Here is a 19834-nt window from a genome sequence, read left to right on the forward strand (position 1 = left end):
TGGCCCCAGTGGAAACGAATCTGACTAGGAACCACGAGGTTGCAGGATCGATCCCTGGCCTTGCTCAGTGGGTTAAGGATCTGGCGTTGTAGTGCGCTGTGGTGTAGATTGCAGGCTCGGACCCTGCATTGCTGTGGCTGTGGCATAAGCTGTTACTCTGATTAGTCCCCTAGCCTGGGAACCTCCATATGCCACAGGTATGGCCATAAATATAATAATAATAATAATAATAATAAATTAAAAAGGAAAGGGGGAAAAAAAGGAGTAGTTCCCAGCTCTACCTCCTAGGAAAAAACAGCAGCAATTACGGCAGTCTTTTGCAAAAAAAGGACTGTGAGTCTGTCAAATTTTAACTTAGACTACTGGTTCTCAACCACTGATTATTCTGCTTCACTTCTCAACTCATACCCACAACTACCGGAACATGTGGCCATGTCTGGAGCTATTTGTGGTTATCTCACCGGAGGCGAGGAGCTACTAGCATCTTGTGGTTAGAGGCCCGGGATATTGTCGAATATAAGACAATGTCAGGACAGAATGATCTGGCCCAAAACACTGATAGAGTAGAGACTGAGAAATCTGACTCAGAGGATAATTTTTGGTGATGTAACTATGCTATGGTACCTGGAGTGTAATGATGAAGAAGATAAAAATTATCCTATAAAATAATGAATTTTGGAGTTCTCTTTTTCTCAACAAGGTGAGGCCTTCAGGAACAAATGGTTGTTTGGATTGTTTTCCAAATGCAAATACTACCTCCCAGCGGGACTTAGAACAACCCATCAGACAACAAGAGGCCACGTTCAAAGTGCTTGGTGTGCCGAACTAAAATTTCACAATATACCCAATGGTACACACTCAGGGAGTGAAAACTCCTTTTTCAGATATGATGTCATAATCTTCCACACATAGAGTATCAGGTCTCAATGAGTGGAACATTTTTGGAAATGTTTGGACGAAGATGTTCTGGGTGTCAGAAAATGCATACTATGAAAATCTGACCATCTAAGAGGATGTCATCTCATGTAAATTTCCTCTGTGGAAGTCTCTAGCCTCGAAGGGCTGATCTGATGACTTCTGGTTCCTTGCCTTAGAGCCCTCACTGTGTCTGGAACAACGAAGGCTGACCAGGGCTCAGAGACACCTACATGGTTCTTCTGGGTGTTTACAGCTGACATCCCTTCCCACAGGCTAGTACCTCATCTGCTTATTAAGTATTTTCAATAAAAATCTCTAATACTGACTCTAATGTTCTCTTTCCAGATGGATTGTCAGGTCCTTGATGGCAGGGATTTGGCTCTTTCTTTAAATCAGATAAAGAATATAAGTATCGGCTCAGGGCCCTTGTACACACAATGGGCTCAAAAAATTTGTTGGGGGAGATATAAAAAAGGGTACCTTGCATTTTGTTCAAAATTTGTTTTTGAAGGATAAATAAAAGCCAAACCAATCATTGGTCTTAAGTACTGATTAAAGAAAACTTTAGTTTATACCCAATCATAGAAAAAATTTTTACAATGCTTTATGTACTAACTGTTCTCTCTGCATTTGGACTAGTCGATTCTACTAAAGAGTGAGCTTCCATTTTTCTATGTGTACTAGCAACAATGCAGCCATTTGGTAAATGCCTAGAAACACAAAGCAATAGATTAAATAAATCTAACGACTTTGCCTGTCTAGTGGCCATTTCCTTTGCTTCAACCATCTCCTTCAGTTTCTGCAGGGAATAAGCTTACTCTGTGTGTGTGTGTGTGTGTGTGTGTGTGTGTGTGTGTGCACGCGCACCAATGGTATATATGGAAGTTCCTGGGCCAGGGACTAAATCTGAACTGCAGCTTCAACCTATGCCACAGTTGTAGCAACACTGAGTCCTTAACCCACTGTGCCACAACTGAAACTCCAGAGCATGCTTACTCTTTAAGCTCTGGTTGTAATGCTATCTCAGTTTTTGTAACGTGCCCATCTCCTGCCCATAAGTATACACTGTTCTCCATCCAGAACTTGCCAATCCATTCTTTGCAATTCTGGCTCCTTCTCACCCTTCAGGTGTCAGCTTAAATATCACTTTCTCAGAGGTCTTCCTTGATCCCACTGAATGTCCTCAGCTGTCCCATTACTGTCCCTCTAATTTGTTTCCATCAGGGACTATTGACAATTTCTAATTATGTCTTCATTCTTTGCTTACTTATTTGTTCCTCATTAACCATCCCCTTGAAAGGCTTTGAAGGAAACAAACACAGGGTGACAGAAACTACTTATCACGCACAGGATCTATTTTTTCCTTCTTCCTTTAAGTAACAGAACACCTTGAGTGAACAGCTTTCCATAACCACCCATCTTGAGGATATACTTCCCAGCCTCCTTTGCAATTAGACTTGGTGACTTTATGAATAATAAGAATGCTTTGGGAGTTCCCGTCGTGGTGCAGTGGTTAACGAATCCGACTAGGAACCATGAGGTTGTGGGTTCGGTCCCTGCCCTAGCTCAGTGGGTTAACGATCCGGCGTTGCCATGAGCTGTGGTGTAGGTTGCAGACGCAGCTCGGATCTCGCGTTGCTGTGGCTCTCGCGTAGGCCGGGGGCTACAGCTCCGATTGGACTCCCAGCCTGGGAACCTCCATATGCTGCGGGAGTGGCCCAAAGAAATAGCAGAAAGACAAAAAAAAAAAAAAAAGAATGCTTTGCCTTTGCTTCTTTGCATCTGCCTACCAGTGGTGAGATGGAAACAGAGAATCACCAATGCCCAACCAATTCTCTGAGAGTTCCTGGCTTTAGAAGAACTGCTTAAAATTCTAGTTGTGATTAACTACGGAGGAAAGGACAAATACCTATGCTGGCTAGTAAACTTTCTATAAATTAGACCACGGTGTGAAGAGAAAAGTAGGTAGTCAGCGAAAGAAATCACTCACTCACTGGGGCTCCATAATTATCTGTGAGAGAGAGTAGACAGAATTCTTCGAATTTGAGCGCTGAGAAAATAAAGGCCCAAAAGGTTGAGTGACAGCTCCAAGTCAGTCAACCGGTAAGTAGAGGGCAGGACTGGTTCTTATTTAAAATCCAGGCTAAGGGGTTTGAGTTCTCCTCCCACTGACTATGTAGAAGGTTTGAACAATCAAATTGATTACTGGTGTGGCTGGAGCTTAATTATACACTTTGCAAACAGGATGAACTGGTCTCCTGTGGACATTCTGTGATTCATTTTTCCCCCTGCATACCACACTTCATTTTGTATTGATGTAGAAAGTGCAACTGGGATGGCTGTCTCTTCTCCCTCCCAAAATTAACCTCCTCTTGAATGTAAGCAGTACCAGAAGGAGAATCCTGATTGCAGTCCATGGTGGTGCAATAGTGGTGGGGAAAGCAAGGGGGCTTTAGGAAGGTTCAGGATAGCTGTGCTCAGAGAAATAAGCAAGTCACTGAGTTTAAATGAAATGAATCCTGTACTTTTATGACACAGAAACAGGAAGACTTTTGTGCTGGTTACTTAATTCATCTGGCTCTAGGCATTTGGGAATTGCAGTAATTTTTTAAAAATCAGTTAACTGACTGGCTAACAAACTTTTCCCCACCCTGAAATGCCTTGGAGTAATGATGTGTATCACAAGACTTTTTTTAGCAAGTTATAAAGCAGAACGATACTAATCTTGAAAGGTATTTTATCCTACTATGGTCAACCCATAACACCTTGACTAGTATGCCATTTTTATTCCTTCCATCTCTGACAGGTTCTGGTTTTTCCCAGGTGAAATAACTTGCCAGAGGGGTACAAATCAGTCATGACATACACTAATATTTTGCTCAGCTACAGATCCATTGTTGACTTCTTTGTGAAGAACAGATATTTTTCCTTGAAATACTGAGTGGACAATAAAAACCTAGAAGAAATATAAGTTTGCATTTTTTTAAGTAAAGCTTCCTCATTTTCTTAATTTTTTTTATTTTTTGGAGGTCTCACCTGTGGCAGATGGGAGTTCCCAGGCTAGGGGTCGAATCAGAGCTGCAGCTGCTGGACTATGTCACGGCCACAGCAACTCGGTATAGGAGCCACGTCTTCGACCTACAGCAAAGCTCAGGGCAACGGTGGACACTTAACCTACTGAGTGGGGCCAGGGATCGAACCTGCATCCTGGACACTAGTCAGGTTCGTTTCTGCTGAACCACAATGGGAACTCTGCTTCCTCATTTTTTTTTTTGTCTTTTTGTTGTTGTTGTTGTTGCTATTTCTTGGGCTGCTCCCGCGGCATATGGAGGTTCCCAGGCTAGGGGTTGAATCAGAGCTGTAGCCACCGGCCTACGCCAAAGCCACAGCAATGTGGGATCCGAGCCGCGTCTGCAACCTACACCACAGCTCACAGCAACGCCGGATCGTTAACCCACTGAGCAAGGGCAGGGATTGAACCTGCAACCTCATGGTTCCTAGTCAGATTCGTTAACCACTGCGCCACGATGGGAACTCCTGCTTCCTCATTTTTAAGTCTGAAGTCCTACTATTTGAAGTTGAATTCTGTTGTGTTTTCACATTCCATAAGAGTTTGCAATGACACATTTCCCATACAAATGGAGGATTAAAAACTGCTTGTGATTTGAATTTTTACTACCTTGAATTTTTGTGGATTGTAACTCAGAGTTTAAAAATGCTCACTTAATTTGCATCATGACTTAGGGCATTTGGGTTAATGAATTGGGAGGAGCAGAATGCTTACCAGCCTCTGAAAAGAAAAAAGGGGAACGTGGATTTAGGTGGTATACCGGGGCTCCAGTTTGTAGCAATTCGGGGCCATTCCCTAACCAGTAATCTAAGGATACTTCCCATACCCTTCTTTATTGTCTCTCTCCCTCACTACTGATGAGTGACTACCAGTTCTGGAGTGATGACCATGTATCAGGCACAATAGTATAATCTCATTTAATTCTTATAACAACCCTGTGCAGCTGGTGGCATTCCCACTATGCAGATGAGGAAACTGAATTTAAGGAGAGATTAAGCAATATGCCCCTAGGTCACAGAGCAAATGGACATCAGAGATAGGATATGAATTGCTTCCCAAGCCCTTGCCCTGTGTCATCATATTACAGATTGCAAACAAATTAACTCCCCCCAGACTGCCCCCTACCCCCACCCCCAACTGGCAAAAGCCTTACAGGCAATATACATGAAGAGCCTGTGCTGGGTATTCTGAGAGGTAGAACACACACAGTCCCCAACATTCAGTAGCTATAGCTAATAGATATTATGTGGAAAGGACAGAAGGCCTCAGCTTGTAGATCTTGGACCAACCCTTTCTCAAAACAGCCTTTTGACATCTTATTATTGGCAAATCTTCCTCCTTCTGGCCTGTTTTTAATCACCATAATTAGAACACAAGCAGGCATGTGGCTTAAAGAGGCTGAGTATCTACATGGCTTCCCATTCCAGCCTTTGTTTCATTCCAATTTGCCAATATGACCTTCATTACTGCCTGGCCACTGGTAACTTTCTGGAGCAAGGTCCATGCAAACAGCTGAAGCGTGAGCCTCCTTTTATATGTCAGCACTCACAGTTCTTTAAATTATGTATTCCTTCATTTGGGCCAAGTGAACCAAGACAAGGAGTTTAGAACATCCTTCTGCTAATGAAACCCTTAAGTTGTCTGGACATGGAAACAGAGATACAGAAACAAAATTCATTGTCAGGTCTAACAGAAGAAGTCAGGAGGAGTTAAACAATGGTACAGAGTGGACACCTGCTAAAATAATCAAGAAAGAGAAAGTAAAAGAGTGATGACACCAGATGGTCTGTTTATGGCCCTTTTCAAACTGAAGGACACATCTTGGAAATAGGAAAACTCTGCAAAGTGAAAAAAGGAAGTGGCTTCTGACCCTTGTCTAGACTCTGAAATGAACAAGCAAAACTGATTATTATCGGTGTCAGACGGTATTTACCAATTTCTATGAAACTGTGAATGGTAAGCAAAGCCTGTGAGTCATAAGCAACTGAGAGAAATTAACAGCAATATTTACTGTGCAGATTCTGATTCACCAATATTTTGGAAGAAAGCCCAGTTGCTTTTAGTAGATGTATTCAGAGTCTGTGAGAATCTCAATTTTATCAAGCCACATTCACTAAGAAATTACTAGTGAGTCGATTTAAGTTATATGTTACATGCAAGATTCAGAAAAACCAATTTTAAGAAATGTTATTCTTAAAGTAAAATTCAAGGGAAAAATAAATTACCAAAAAAAAAAAAATCACAGAAGTAACATCTACCTGAAGAAAACATGAGAGGCAATAATTTGATTTTATAAAATAGATAAACTAGGGGCTAGTTATTTGCCTTGGCCGAAATTAATCATGCTCTGAGCAATCCTCCTTGTAATGGAAACAGCCCAATTGTCTATCAAGAGAGAAGTGGTTAAAGACATGGAAACAATCTCAATGTCCATCGCAGATGATTGGATTAAGAAGATGTAGTATATATACACAATGGAATACTAATCAGCCATAAAAAGAACAAAATAATGCAATTTGCAACAACATGAATGTACCTAGAGATTCTCATACTAAGTGAAGTAAGCCTGAAAGAGAAAGACAAATAACATATGACATCACTTACGTCTGGAATCTAAAGTGTGGCACAATTGAACCTACCTACAGTACAAAAACAGACTCACAGACATGGAGAACAGACTTGTGGTTGCCAAGGGGGAGGGGGAAAGGGTGGGGTGGACTGGGATCTTGGGCTTAGTAGATGCAAACTATTATTATTATTATTGAGGTTAGTAGGTGCAAACTAGGATGGACAAGCAAACAGGTCCTACTGCATAGCACAGGGAACTATATCCAATTCCTTGTGATAGAACATGATAGAAGATAATATGAGAGAAAAATATGTTATATATTTATATATATGTGACTGGGTCACTCTGCTGTGTAGCAGAAATTGACACAACATTGTAAATCAACTATAATTTAGTTAAAAATTTTTAAAAAGAGAAGTGGTTAAAAATTACGTATTTCTAAATCATGGAGTACTAGACAGCTTTAAAAAGGAAAGAGAGATCTGTCTCATAAGTGACTTGGAAAAATATGACATTATATGGAACAGTATACATAGTAAGATTTCTTTCTCTTTGGAAAAGCTTAGTATATACAGTGACAAAGCCTAAATGAACAAGGATCATTCCCTGGACAGTGATTATCACAGGAGTGGGGTGGGGACTGAAGGACTTCCTGTCTCAATTGACATGTTTCCATAGCATTTGCTTTTTTTAGGGGGTAGGTTCTTTTACAATGAATATTTAAAACTTTTGGTAAAAAATTGAAGATATAACTGGAAATAAAAATGATTTTGAAAAATATTTGAGGGAGTTCCCATTGCAGCACAGCATAAATTAACCCAACTAGTATCCATGAGGAGGCAGTTTTTTTTGTTTTGTTTTGTCTTTTTGAATTTTCTAGGGCCACTACGTGGCATATGGAGGTTCCCAGGCTAGGGGTCTAATTGGAGCTGTCGCCACAGGCCTACGCCAGAGCCACAGCAACTCGGGATCCAAGTCGCATCTGCAACCTACACCACAGCTCATGGCAACTCGGGATCCTTAACCCACTGAGCAAAGCCAGGGATTGAACCTGCAACCTCATGGTTCCTAGTCGGATTCGTTAACCACTGAGCCACGACGGGAACTCCAAGGAGGCAGTTTTGATGCCTGGCCTCACTCAGTGGGTTGGGGATTCGGCATTGCTGTGAGCTGTGGTGTAGGCTACAGACATGCCTTGGATCTGGCATTGCTATGGCCCATAACTTCAGCTCTGATTCGACCCCCAGCCTGGGAACTTCCATATGCTTCATGTGCGGCACTAAAAAAAAGCAAAAGAAAAAATTGCTATGTCCCTCATTTCTGACATTATTAGAAATTTGATCTTAGAAACAAATTTTCAAATACAACCAATATTACTCATATTCTTCCTGGAAGTTAAGTATTCCTTACTTCAAGTGATCTGGGTCACTGTGCTAAAATTACAGAGTCCAGGATAGGCATTCAAAAGGGGCTGTGGTTTGCCCTGGGTGACACTATTTCACGTTTTCTGTGCCAGTTTTACGACCATAAAATGCAGAGAAAAGGGTAGCTTTACTTATTCTCTAAACTCAGAGGAAGGTTGTAAGCGCTGGTTGAAGCTTAAAGGACACTTAGAAGATCAAGAGCGGGTGGGGAGGGAGTGGGATGGACTGGGAGTTTGGGGTTGGTAGATGCAAACTATTTCATTTAGAATGGATAAGCAATGGGGTTCTACTGTAGAGCACAGGGAACTATATCCAATCTCCTGGGAAAGACCATGATGGAAAATAATACAACAAAAGAATACATATATATGTATGACTGGGTTACTTTGCTGTAGAGCAGAAATTGCCACAACACTGTAAGTCAACTACACTTATTTATTTATTTATCGCTTTTTGGGGCCACACCCTTGGCATATGGAAGTTCCCAAACTAGGGGTCGAATCATAGCAACGTAGGATCTGAGCCGCATCTGTGACCTACACCACGTTCAGGGCAACACCGAATACCTGACCCACTGAGCGAGGCCAGGGATCGAGCCTGCGTCCTCATGGATATTAGTCAGATTAATTTCTGCTGCATCGCCACAGGAGCTCCCATACTTTAATAATAATAAATGAAAAAAAGAAGATCAACAACATGTGGTACTGTGACAAGGCCTGACTTTATGAAAGATGGGGCTGTTTTTCTAGTACCCATTAAAGCCAGAGACATACGGGAGTGACAGGAGCTATTTAAGTGATGTCGGGGTGTGATAGGGCAGGCAGCCTGACCACAGTCTGTTATTATAGGCCATTGTTTCACTGCTGTGACTCCCAGGGATGGCAACAGAGTGCAGCAAGGGTGGCAAAACCAACCAAGAGACGTTAAGCTTTTATGTCATTACAGTACTGAGTAGGCCAGGGCAGCTAGATGGTTATCTACATGGACTCATCAATTCTTATAGAGGCAAAAATATATTGTATATTTCTGCTTGGCCCAGAGGAACAACCTCATAATCAAACTGCAAAGAATGTAACTTAGTAGCTCCGGAAAATCCAAACCTGATAGTGTGACCCTTTAATCAACAGCAAATAACTTACTTTCCTTGACAAAAAGTAGAAATGTTGAATGTAGAAAATTGTGAAACAAAGATAAGCAAAAACAGCAGCAGTGGCAGAAAGATTACTTATAACCAAACCATTGAGAGGTAACCAACACCCAAAATTTTGGCTTACGTCTTTATAATCCACCCCTTTGTCTATCCAACCAATGTAAATACGTATATGTACGCATATGTATGTATGTATATATTTTATATATACATATAAAATTTATTAAACACATGGCATCATCATGTTCATACTAACTTAAAATAGAAAACAAATTGTATGTGCTTCTAAACTATGTTATAATCAATATCCTTGTAGTTAAATCTTTGTGCATAATTTTATTTCCTTAGGATAAATAATCAGATGTGGAACTGCTGTGTGCATGGTGCATGAGTAAGTGATAAAAAAATATTTTACAATGTTTCCTCGTGGTGCATTGGGTTAGGGATCTGGTGTTGCCACTACTGTGGCTTGGATTGCTGCTATGGCACAGGTTTGATCCCTAGCCCGGGAACTTCCACATATTGCAAATGCAGCCCCCCCCCCCAAAAGTATTTTACATTTAACTTGAGTCTTCTCTAAACCTATAACTTCACTAATCAGAAGTTCTTTACCCAAGATTGTTTGGTGCTCTTTAAAGTGATGTTTTCAGATCTAGAACAGTTCAATGTTCTCATAAGTGTCTGAAATGACTCATACTTACTTTTCGAGGTTTCACTTTATCTTGTAAATCATACTGGCCAATTCCTTTATAGCTGATTCCAAGCCACCAAGGTAGCCCTTGTTTATCCTGGAAGATGGGAAAGCATGAGAACCAAGACCTAATTGCTAAGTCTTCTAGAGAAGCAGTAGTATCTACCAATTTCATTTTTTAACATGTATCAGCAAGTCAAAATAATTTTGTCTCGGTAAACAATACTATTTAAAATCCTAACTTCTTATTAAAATGCTTTCTTAGAGTTTTTTTCAAAAAAGATCTATAAGAAAACAAACAATACTATTAATACCATCAAAAAGAAAGAAACATTACTGTTCTGATTAAACTGTTTAAGTTGGAGAGAAGAAATAAAATGTAAGCAGTTCAACCAGGAATTAATCCAGAGTACAAAACCGGTTATCCATTTAAAAAAGAAGAAGAAGAAAGAAAAAAGGAATAAAGCTCTTTGTTCTTTTGATTAGTAACTAGCTTTAAAGGTCAGGGAAGTTTCCAAGGAATCACAAAGATGAGGAAAGTGGTTCCAAATCCTACTGTTTATAATATACTTAACAATGTACATGAGAATACAACAAAACTCTTTTGGAGAACTTTATGATTCAAAGACAGGATCTTGGATAATGACTTTGAAGTACACATGGGGAGGGGAGGGTTTTTTTTTTTTTTTTCATAAATTCGTCTTTTAGGTCTTGCCAAAGAAAGGGATCTAGTGACATAGGGGAAGAAAAATGGATTTAAACATGTACCCACGTGCAAACAAACTAAGAACTAGGAGGAATTAAAGTGGAATCAGTACATTTTCTTAGTACAAGGTGTCCTCATTATGCAGGTATTTATTATCCAATTCTCTACCATTTTGAGCTGCAAACATTGTCAGAATTTGGATTTCCCATTGTAGGTCAGTGGTTAATGAATCCAACTAGGAACCACGAGGTTGTATGCCCAATTGTTGGCCTCGCTCAGTGGGTTGAGGATCCAGCGTTGTCGTGAGCTGTGGTGTAGGTTGCAGATGAGGCTTGGATCCCATGTTGCTGTGGCTCTGGTGTAGGCCGGCGGCTACAGCTCTGATTAGACCCCTAGCCTGGGAACCTCCGTATGCCCTGGGTTCGGCCCTAGAAAAGACAAAAAGACAAAACAAAACAAAACATTGTTGGAACTTGAAAAAGTCACTCAAGCTCAATCAAGTATAAAATTCTTCTTCTTCTTCTTCTTTTTTCATCTTTTTGACTTTTTTCTTGGGCCACTCCCACAGCATGTGGAGGTTTCCAGGCTAGGGGGTCTAATCCGAGCTGTAGCCACCAGCCTACACCAGGGCCACAGCAACGCAGGATCCAAGCTGCATCTGCGACCTACACCACAGCTCACAGCAACTTGGGATCCTTAACACATTGAGCAAGGCCAGGGTTCGAACCTGGAACCTCATGGTTCCTAGTCTGATTCGCTAACCACTGAGCCACAATGGGAACTCCTATTGTTCTTTCAAATAAGACTCCCTTCTTAAAAAATTGCTTTATCCTTTACTATCTCAAAATATTTCTTAGTCAATCTCTCCCTATGTATAAACATCTGAAAATACCACACAAATATAAAACATATCAACTGAAAATTAGTATTGCAAGGAGTTCCCTGGTGGCCTAGCAGTTAAGGACCTGGCATTGTCACTGCTGTGGCAAGGATCATTGCTATGGCACGGGTTCAATGCCTGGCCTGGGAACTTCTGCATGCCATGGGCATGGCCAAAAAAAAAAAAAAAAATTGGTATTGCAAGTCCTATAAAAACTTGAGGATCTTATGGAGTTGCTGAAATGATATTGAAGACTGCATGATTCTCATACAAAGGCACTGTCAAATGAATATCTAGCAGCAATAGAGAGATACACAATTGGAAAAAAGAAAAATCAGCAAAAGTAGCTAAAAGAATAGTTGTGCCAAAAGAGAATGACCTGAATATCTTAGGGCTAATAACCACAGCAGTAGTTTGCAAAAATTATATGCTTTATAATTTGCTAAAAATGAAAAGACATAATCTTTATTTTTTTTTTTAAAGAAAATCAATCCTATTCTAAATGCTGAAATTTCTACAGATAGTGTGCATGTATATGCACAACGATACAGGTGATTCTACAAAGTTGGTGTCGTTCACTAACTCTCATAACATAGGCATGATGAAAGCTTCATCACATAAAAGTATTTACCTTTACTGGAGTTCCCTTTGCGGATCAGTGGGTTACGAACCCGACTAGTATCCATGAAGATATGGGTTCGATCCTTGGCATTGTTCAGTGGGTTAAGAATCTTGTGTTGCTGTGAGTTGTGGTGTAGGTCACAGACGTGGCCTGGATCTTACATTGCTGTGGCTGTGGCCAGCAGCCGCAGCTTCAATTCGACCCCTAGCCTGGGAACTTCCACATGCCGTGGGTGTGGCCCTAAAAAGCAAAAAAAAAAAAAGTATTTACCTTTACTGCATAATAATGGACTCCATAAGTTGGTAGAGCTTCTACTATTTTCATATACCTATGGAAAATGAATAAATGTTACAACCTCTTATTAGTTTAACTAGAGGGTTCTTTTGGGAAAAGAGATCTAAAGAAACACAATTTGTATCTACTTTCCTCATTACAACCATGTCTTTGACTGAAGTGGAAATTGAATAAACCACTCTAGGGAGTAATATATTATACCTTATCCAAATGTTAGGAGGTTGCTAACAAAAATTCAATTTCAGAAAGCTACAGGAAATGTTATTTTCTGTATATTAAAATTTCTATGGCTTAGAAACATACTGTACTGCACCATAAACCCAAATTGCAAGTATTTTTCAAACTAGCAGCTAATGATGCAAGCAAGGAGAATCAAATTTTGGGTCACGCTTATAATAAGTAAAAAATAAAGCTATTTCATATATTGATTATGGTAAACTTTTAGAAATTCACACAACTATAAGTCAAACCTCTTAGAAACATATGCATTAAAAGGTTGAATTTTACTATACATAAACCTGAGTTTTAAAAATAAGCACCTCCCCCCAAAATTAAAGTGGTGATGCTACTTCTTGTTGTTTTTAATTCAACAAGTATTTATTGTATACGTAAAAAAAAAAAACCCTTTTATTTATTTATTTATTTATTTATTTATTTATTTACTTATTTTCTTTTTAGGGCCACACCTGCAGCATATGGTAGTTCCCAGGCTAGGGATCGAACTGGAGCTACAGTAGCTACTGGAGCTACACCACAGCCACAGCAACTAGAGATTCGAGCTGCATTTGTGACCCACACCACAGCTCAGGGCAATGCCAGATCCTTAACCTACCCAGCAAGGGCAGGGATTGAACGCACATACTTATGGATATTAGTTGGGCTTGTTACCCCTGAGCCACAACGGGAACTCCCATTGTATACTTTTAAGACTTTTTTTTTCCGGCTGCACCCATGGCATGGGGAATTTCCCAGGCCAGGGATCGAACCTGTCCACAGCAGTGATCTGAGCCGATGCAGTGACAACATCAGGTCCTTAACTGCAGGCCACCAAAGAATGACAAAACTAAATTGTGTAAGATTTCCTCTCTGCTCACAAAAAATTGAGGTTCTTGTATGCTATGAGCGGACTCCATAATAACATTTCAAAGGACAATTGCTCTGGACTTTGTAATCAATAATTTGATAATTTTTTAAAGTAAAAGGTCTACATGTTAAGTGAATATAAAGAGTTAGGTAAATGTGCCAAGGTCAGGAAGCAGTTACTCTGCACAACCAGGATTCTCATAAAGCAAGTTGGCTCTGGCTCTACAGTCCAGAGCCTCAACTATTGAATTAGTATCTTATTTGGAACCACAACGACAACAATCAAAAGTAAGAGGATGCTGCATTTAAGCAAGGATGCTTCATAATATGCTCATTAACCTAACTTAAAATCCTTCAGGGAAGCTGTTATTTCTCCCTACCCTTTTGTTTCCCCCAGTTCAGAAAACAGGCACAAATAAAGGATTAAACTTCAGTACTGCCAACTTCTGATTTCTGCCTTGACAATCACAGAAAGTGCGAGATGATAAAGAGGAGATTAGTGCAAGCGGAGAGATGTGGGGGGAATCTATACAGTGACAGGTGAATAGTGATCGCCAAGTTCTTATTTCACTTTTTTTTTGTCTTTTGTTCTTTTAGGGCTGCACCACGCATATGGAGGTTCCCAGGCTGAGGGTTTAATTGGAGCTATTATTTCACTTCTCAGATGCTCTAAGCAATATTCAGCAGAATTTTTTTTTTTTTTAAACTCCCATGGCCATAAAAGTTATTCTACAATTACGATGGCAATAACACTCCAATTGTTTTTATAATTTAAAAATTACAAAGTTATAAATTTGGTTTTTATCATTTAAAAACTTCATTGTAGCTTGTGAATTGTTCTTAATAAAAGGATGGTAACTATAGAATTCTAAAATGCAGAAATATTGGAGTTCCTGTCGTGGGTCAGTGGTTAATGAATCCAACTAGGAACCATGAGGTTGCGGGTTTGATCCCTGCCCTTGCTCAGTGGGTTAACGATCCGGCGTTGCCATGAACTGTGGTGTAGGTCGCAGACGCGGCTCGGATCCTGCGTTGCTGTGGCTCTGGTGTAGGCTGATGGCGACAGCTCCAATTCGACCCCTAGCCTGGGAACCTCCATATGCCGAAGGAGTGGCCCAAGAAATGGCCAAAAATAAATAAATAAATAAATAAATAAAATGCAGAAATATGTCATTATGCCCTGTAGTTGGTAGTACAAAGAAACATTGTTCACTGCAGTCCCCACCATTCCCTATTGACCTACACTCAGTCTATATTTCTCATTTTTCTTACCTGCCTGAATTGGTGACACCAATGTATGGAATGACCCAAGGCATTTTATAATTCATGGTAAGATACTCCTAACCAGGTGAGGGCTTTATGCACACAAACTATACAACAGAAATCATCTCAGATGACTTCTTCAAAGAGAAGACATTACATCTACATTTAAGGAAAAAAGATACTTACTGAACCACTGCTTGACCGCGAGTCAGACCTTTGATTTTCAAATAATGTTCAATCACCCTGTCTTCACTGTAAAATAAGGAAATAAAAAGTATAGCATGACTACATGAGGGACAGATACTGTCAACATTCTCAGGTGGCTACTTGAAAAACTTGAGAAAGATGGTCTAGACCAACTTGTTTGGGAGATGGAAGCTGACTGACTTTTGTTTTTGTAGGACATGGATTCCTGAACCTCAGACAACTGACTACCTCATCTTGATTTTATATAATTTTATTTATTTATTTATTTATCCTTTTAGGGCCTCACCCACGGCATACGGAGGTTTCCAGGCTAGGGGTCCAATCAGAGCTGCAGCCGCCAGCCTACACCATAGCCACAGCAACGCAGGATCCAAGCTGCATCTGTGACCTATACCACAGCTCATGGCAATGCTGGATGCTTAATCCACTGATCGAGGCCAGGGATTGAACCTGCATCCTCTTGGATGCTAGTAAGGTTCGTTAACCCCTGAGCCATGACAGGAACTCTGATTTTATATAATTTTATATAATATGTAAATCTTAAAATGTAAGTTCCTAGAAAAGGAAAGATATTATCAATTCATCAAATGAGAAGCTAATATTCTTTCCCATCACTGAATGGAATATAATAAATACAAAATAAATTTTTAAAATGCAAGTTAGAGGGTCTTGCTGGGGAAATTAAAAAGGTTTTTAGAGAGAATAGCAAGTGTTAGGTATTACAGACATTTTCCTTAAATTGTTCAGAAAGATCTAGAAAGAATTCAAACCATTTCTGAATGTATGTTCAATCTAAAATACTCTGCTGTCACTACTTGTGGACACACTACTTTGGAGAAAACCCTTCATTACTGTCTTAGGATAAAACTATTTGACTAGAAAGGAGAGAAATAGGCCGAAGTCTGGTCACTTCTAACATCATTCAGGTATTTACCCTTCTTTTTTTTTTTTTTTTTTTTGGTCTTTTTGCCTTTGCTAGGGCTGCTCCCACAGCACATGGAGGTTCCCAGGCTAGGGGTCTAATCGGAGCTGCAGCGGCCAGCCTACGCTGGAGCCACAGCAACTCGGGATCTGAGCCGGGTCTGCAACCTACACCACAGCTCACAGCAACGCCAGATCCTCAATCCGCTGAGCAAGGCCAGGGATCCAACCCGCAACCTCATGGTTCCCAGTCGGATCTGTTAACCACTGAGCTATGACGGGAACTCCTACCCTCCTTTCATACTGGTAGCTTGTCAGTCATATCTCAAGTTTAACTGAGAAGAATAAATATTTTTATCTCTATCTAACCAATAATCAATAGTAATTGGCCTTTGCTTTCTATTCTTAAGAAACTATCACTTAACAATGATTCATTTAGAAGGTTCCAGACTCAGGATGCAACAAAGTCTCAGTACTCACTCGCTCTGTTTATTTGGGAAATCTTCCAATGTTCAAAGTAAAGCTATTCATGTTGAATATTTATTTTGCAACCAGGTTTTTATTGGAAAGGAAAACTGTCTTCAGGATTCACAGCCTTAAACCGAGGAAAATAGATTTAAAATGTATTTAAAGAATGTAAGTAATTCAAGGGGAAAAATGTACTTTCCTAAAAAAAAACACTGCCATGGGACAAGGGTACTATGGATTCATTAAAATACAGACAAGTAAAACAACTCAAAATATACAATGATTTCAGGCTGTGGTGGACACCTCTGAGCATTCAGGTTGTTTCTGTTTGTTAGAAACGCCTCTGCCCAAGGAAACTCATGTTTTATATGCTTTGCTCCCTACTAGATTAAGGCTGCATTACACAGTGACTGCACATACACTGAGCCTGATTCACATAAAAGCACACTCTACAAACTTTTCTTGCACTTGAATGAGAAGGCACATGACCATTCTTCACAAATGATTATAGTCTTGGGACGATAATCTGCAGAGAGCTTTGTCACAACCCTGAAATTGAATTATCAAGGTTTTTTTATGACTAGTCTGACATACATGTTGGGCAATCTGATATTTTTATTCACTTATATTTATTCCTGAAGAACACTCAGTCCCCATAGAGGCTATGGTAATGGGGTCACTGGCCTTCTTAGCCTGGCTTACCAGTAGGCAAGGGATGGGTGCTCCTGCAGGGTTTTGGTTGGAAAGGCGGGTAGTGTCTTCAAATCTTTCCTGGCATTTTCATCACTAAAAAGAAACATAAAGACAGTCGCTGTTACCTAAAAGATTACTCAAGCTGGTCACTAGATGAAATCTGGAAAGTAACAACAGCACTTAGGGCTGTCAAATGTCATTGTCAACATACAAAATGCCATGAACTTTAACTAAAGACAGCCCCCCAAACAACCAAGTTATCTGATGAGATTTTTGAAGTTTTTAAAAAGGCCAAAAAATGAAATAAAATAATACTAAATTGCCATAACCCCATTTTCCTTAAACTCAGGCTGTTTTCATTGCCTATTTCCTATTTGTATCTATTTTACTACATAATTATACTACACATTACATTATTACTAGAATCGTGCACATTTCATATATATATATATTTTTTTTGGTCTTTTTAGGGCTGCACCCATGGCATATGGAAATTCCCTGGTTAGGGGTTGAATTGGAGCTGGAGCTGTCAGCCTATGCCACAGCCACAGCAATGCCAGATCCAAGCTGTGTCTGACCTACACCACAGCTCACGGCAATGCCAAATCCTTAACCTACTGAGCAAGATCAGGGATAGAACCTACGTCCTCATGGATACTAGTGAGCCACAATGGGAGCTCCCTCATATTCTATTTTTACATAGCATTCTTCAAATTTCATTATATACTTTTTCCATGCTCCTACAGCACTCTCATAATTATCTTTAGTGGCTACATAATATTCACTATGTTGGAAGAGTGGTTATCTTAAAACCATTTGCATAGTATCACCAATTTTTTTTTTTTTTTGGTCTTTTGTCCTTTTAGGGCCACACCAGCAGCATATGGAGGTTCCCAGGCTAGGGGTCTAATTGGAGCTGTAGCCACCGGCCTACGCCAGAGCCACAGCAAAGCCACATCTGAGCCTCATCCACGACCTATACCACAGCTCACGGCAACGCTGGATCCTTAACCCACTGAGTGAGGCCAGGGATGGAACCCGCAACCTCATGGTTCCTAGTCGGATTCGTTTCCACTGCGCCATGCCAGGAACTCCACACCAATTTTTTTTTATAATAGACATCAATGCAATAAAAAGACTTATGTCAACCCTTCTATTACATGTCTATTATTTCCTTACCACTCTGAAATAAAATGGATTAAGGTGGCCGTCTGTGGAAAACACTTGGATAAAAGATGACTTGAGAATGCATTGCTAATGAAACCCAAAGTATCGGCTCAATTTGTAATGAGTGAATTAAAATGTACCACATGAAATGTCAGCTAAATATGTCATACACTTAAACTTATATACTATTCTAAATCCACTATACCTCAATTAGAAACAATAATAAAATGAAAACAAAACAAAACAAAGGCAAAATTCTGGTTGTCAAAATAGGAGGGTGTGATTTTTAAGGAACTTTACAGGAGGGAGAACAGGTAATATGACCCAGGCATATTTGGTCCTGTACTACAGGAGAGAAAACACTCTCTAACGGCCCAAGTATCTAAGGAGGCAGTCTCTGAGTAAACAGACACGACTTTCTAGGGTCTGTTAGAACCTAGGATAAGTGCATTAAAGAGCTACTCAAAATCCTCATCACACAGGTGTTCCGTACAGAGTACATTGATACCTCTTTTCTACTTTCTCTCCACTTCTTTGTATCTTTGCCATTAGCTACTCCTTGTTGAGGTTACCAAGACCAGGCACCAAGAAATGAACTTACAGGGCATTATTTCCCTCATATAAGTCCCATCACAACACTTACTATGAGTTGGTACTATAATTACCCAGCCTACTTTACAGATAAGAGTGTGAGGTTTAGAGAGGCTGAGTCCCTTGCTCAGTGTCTCATAGCTACTATGTGGAGGAGCTGGAAGGCTCTGATGGCTTAAGCCCATAACCACTGAATTTTTTTTTTTTTTGCTTTTTTGCTTTTTAGGGCTGCACCCACAGCATATGGAGGTTCCCAGACTAGGGGTCCAATCGGAGCTGTAGCTGCCAGCCTAAGCCACAGCAATGCCAGATCTGAGCGGCACTTCGACCTACACCACAGCTCATGGCAATGCTGGATCCTTAACCCACTGAGTGAGGTCAGGGATGGAACTCAGTCCTCATGGATGATAGTCAGGTTCGTTAACCACTGAGCCACGACGGGAACTCCTCCACTGCATTTTATTACCTGATTCCCCTACAGGCTCCCAGAGCAGTGTCCTAGAGAACCAGCAAGAACATTCTCATCTCTGGCAAAGCAGAGCTTCCCTTCATGCTCACCCCTACTTATAAATATAAACTGATTACTTTCAAAATCCATCACTTAAGCATTTTTACATTAGTTTCCCAAGAGTGTACCCCAGTGTGAATCATGACATTGAAAGAGATGAAGCTCCAACTGTAGGGCCAAACAGTGAGCTCAAGGTCAATCTCCTCCCAGAGTTCATTCAATCCTTTTAGAGCAAATGCTATAGGTCAAACTGTGGAACCAAGCATGGCCTGCAGACAGGTTTTGTTTGGCCCACTTTGTACTGCACTGGGTTAGAAATTGCTCTCTCTTGTCACCCGATTAGGTTGTGTGTAAGTGGTTCTCTGTCAAAGTCTGCAGAACATTTATTATTATTTAGAATACTGCTTCATGATTAACCTTTGGTAATTTATTGTTTTATTTAGTCACCATTTCTAGATATATAAGGTCTTCTACCTGGGGTAGGTTGTAAATGTGCATAGTGAAAATTACTTTTGAGAAATTTTTCTTTTTAGGGCTGAACCTGTAGCATATGAAAGTTCCTGGTCTAGGGGTAGAATTGGAGCTGCATTTGCAGGCCTATGCCATAGC

The 19834-nt window shown here is 40.2% G+C and overlaps 1 protein-coding gene across 5 annotated transcripts in view; it reads right to left on the reverse strand.

Annotated features, from left to right (window-relative positions):
• Window positions 1–19834, reverse strand: part of FRMD4B (FERM domain containing 4B) — a 373580-nt gene that overhangs the window by 31004 nt on the left and 322742 nt on the right. For all 5 annotated transcript variants that reach the window (XM_047779092.1, XM_047779090.1, XM_047779088.1 and 2 more), the window contains 4 exons: window positions 16969–17052; window positions 14857–14922; window positions 12301–12358; window positions 9833–9919 (listed from right to left, as the gene is read on the reverse strand). In XM_047779092.1, the coding sequence (XP_047635048.1) occupies window positions 9833–9919; window positions 12301–12358; window positions 14857–14922; window positions 16969–17052 (295 nt within the window). The remainder of the gene's footprint in view (window positions 1–9832; window positions 9920–12300; window positions 12359–14856; window positions 14923–16968; window positions 17053–19834) is intronic.

This window comes from Phacochoerus africanus, chromosome 1, assembly GCF_016906955.1.
Source record: "Phacochoerus africanus isolate WHEZ1 chromosome 1, ROS_Pafr_v1, whole genome shotgun sequence".
Classification (NCBI taxonomy): domain Eukaryota; kingdom Metazoa; phylum Chordata; class Mammalia; order Artiodactyla; family Suidae; genus Phacochoerus; species Phacochoerus africanus.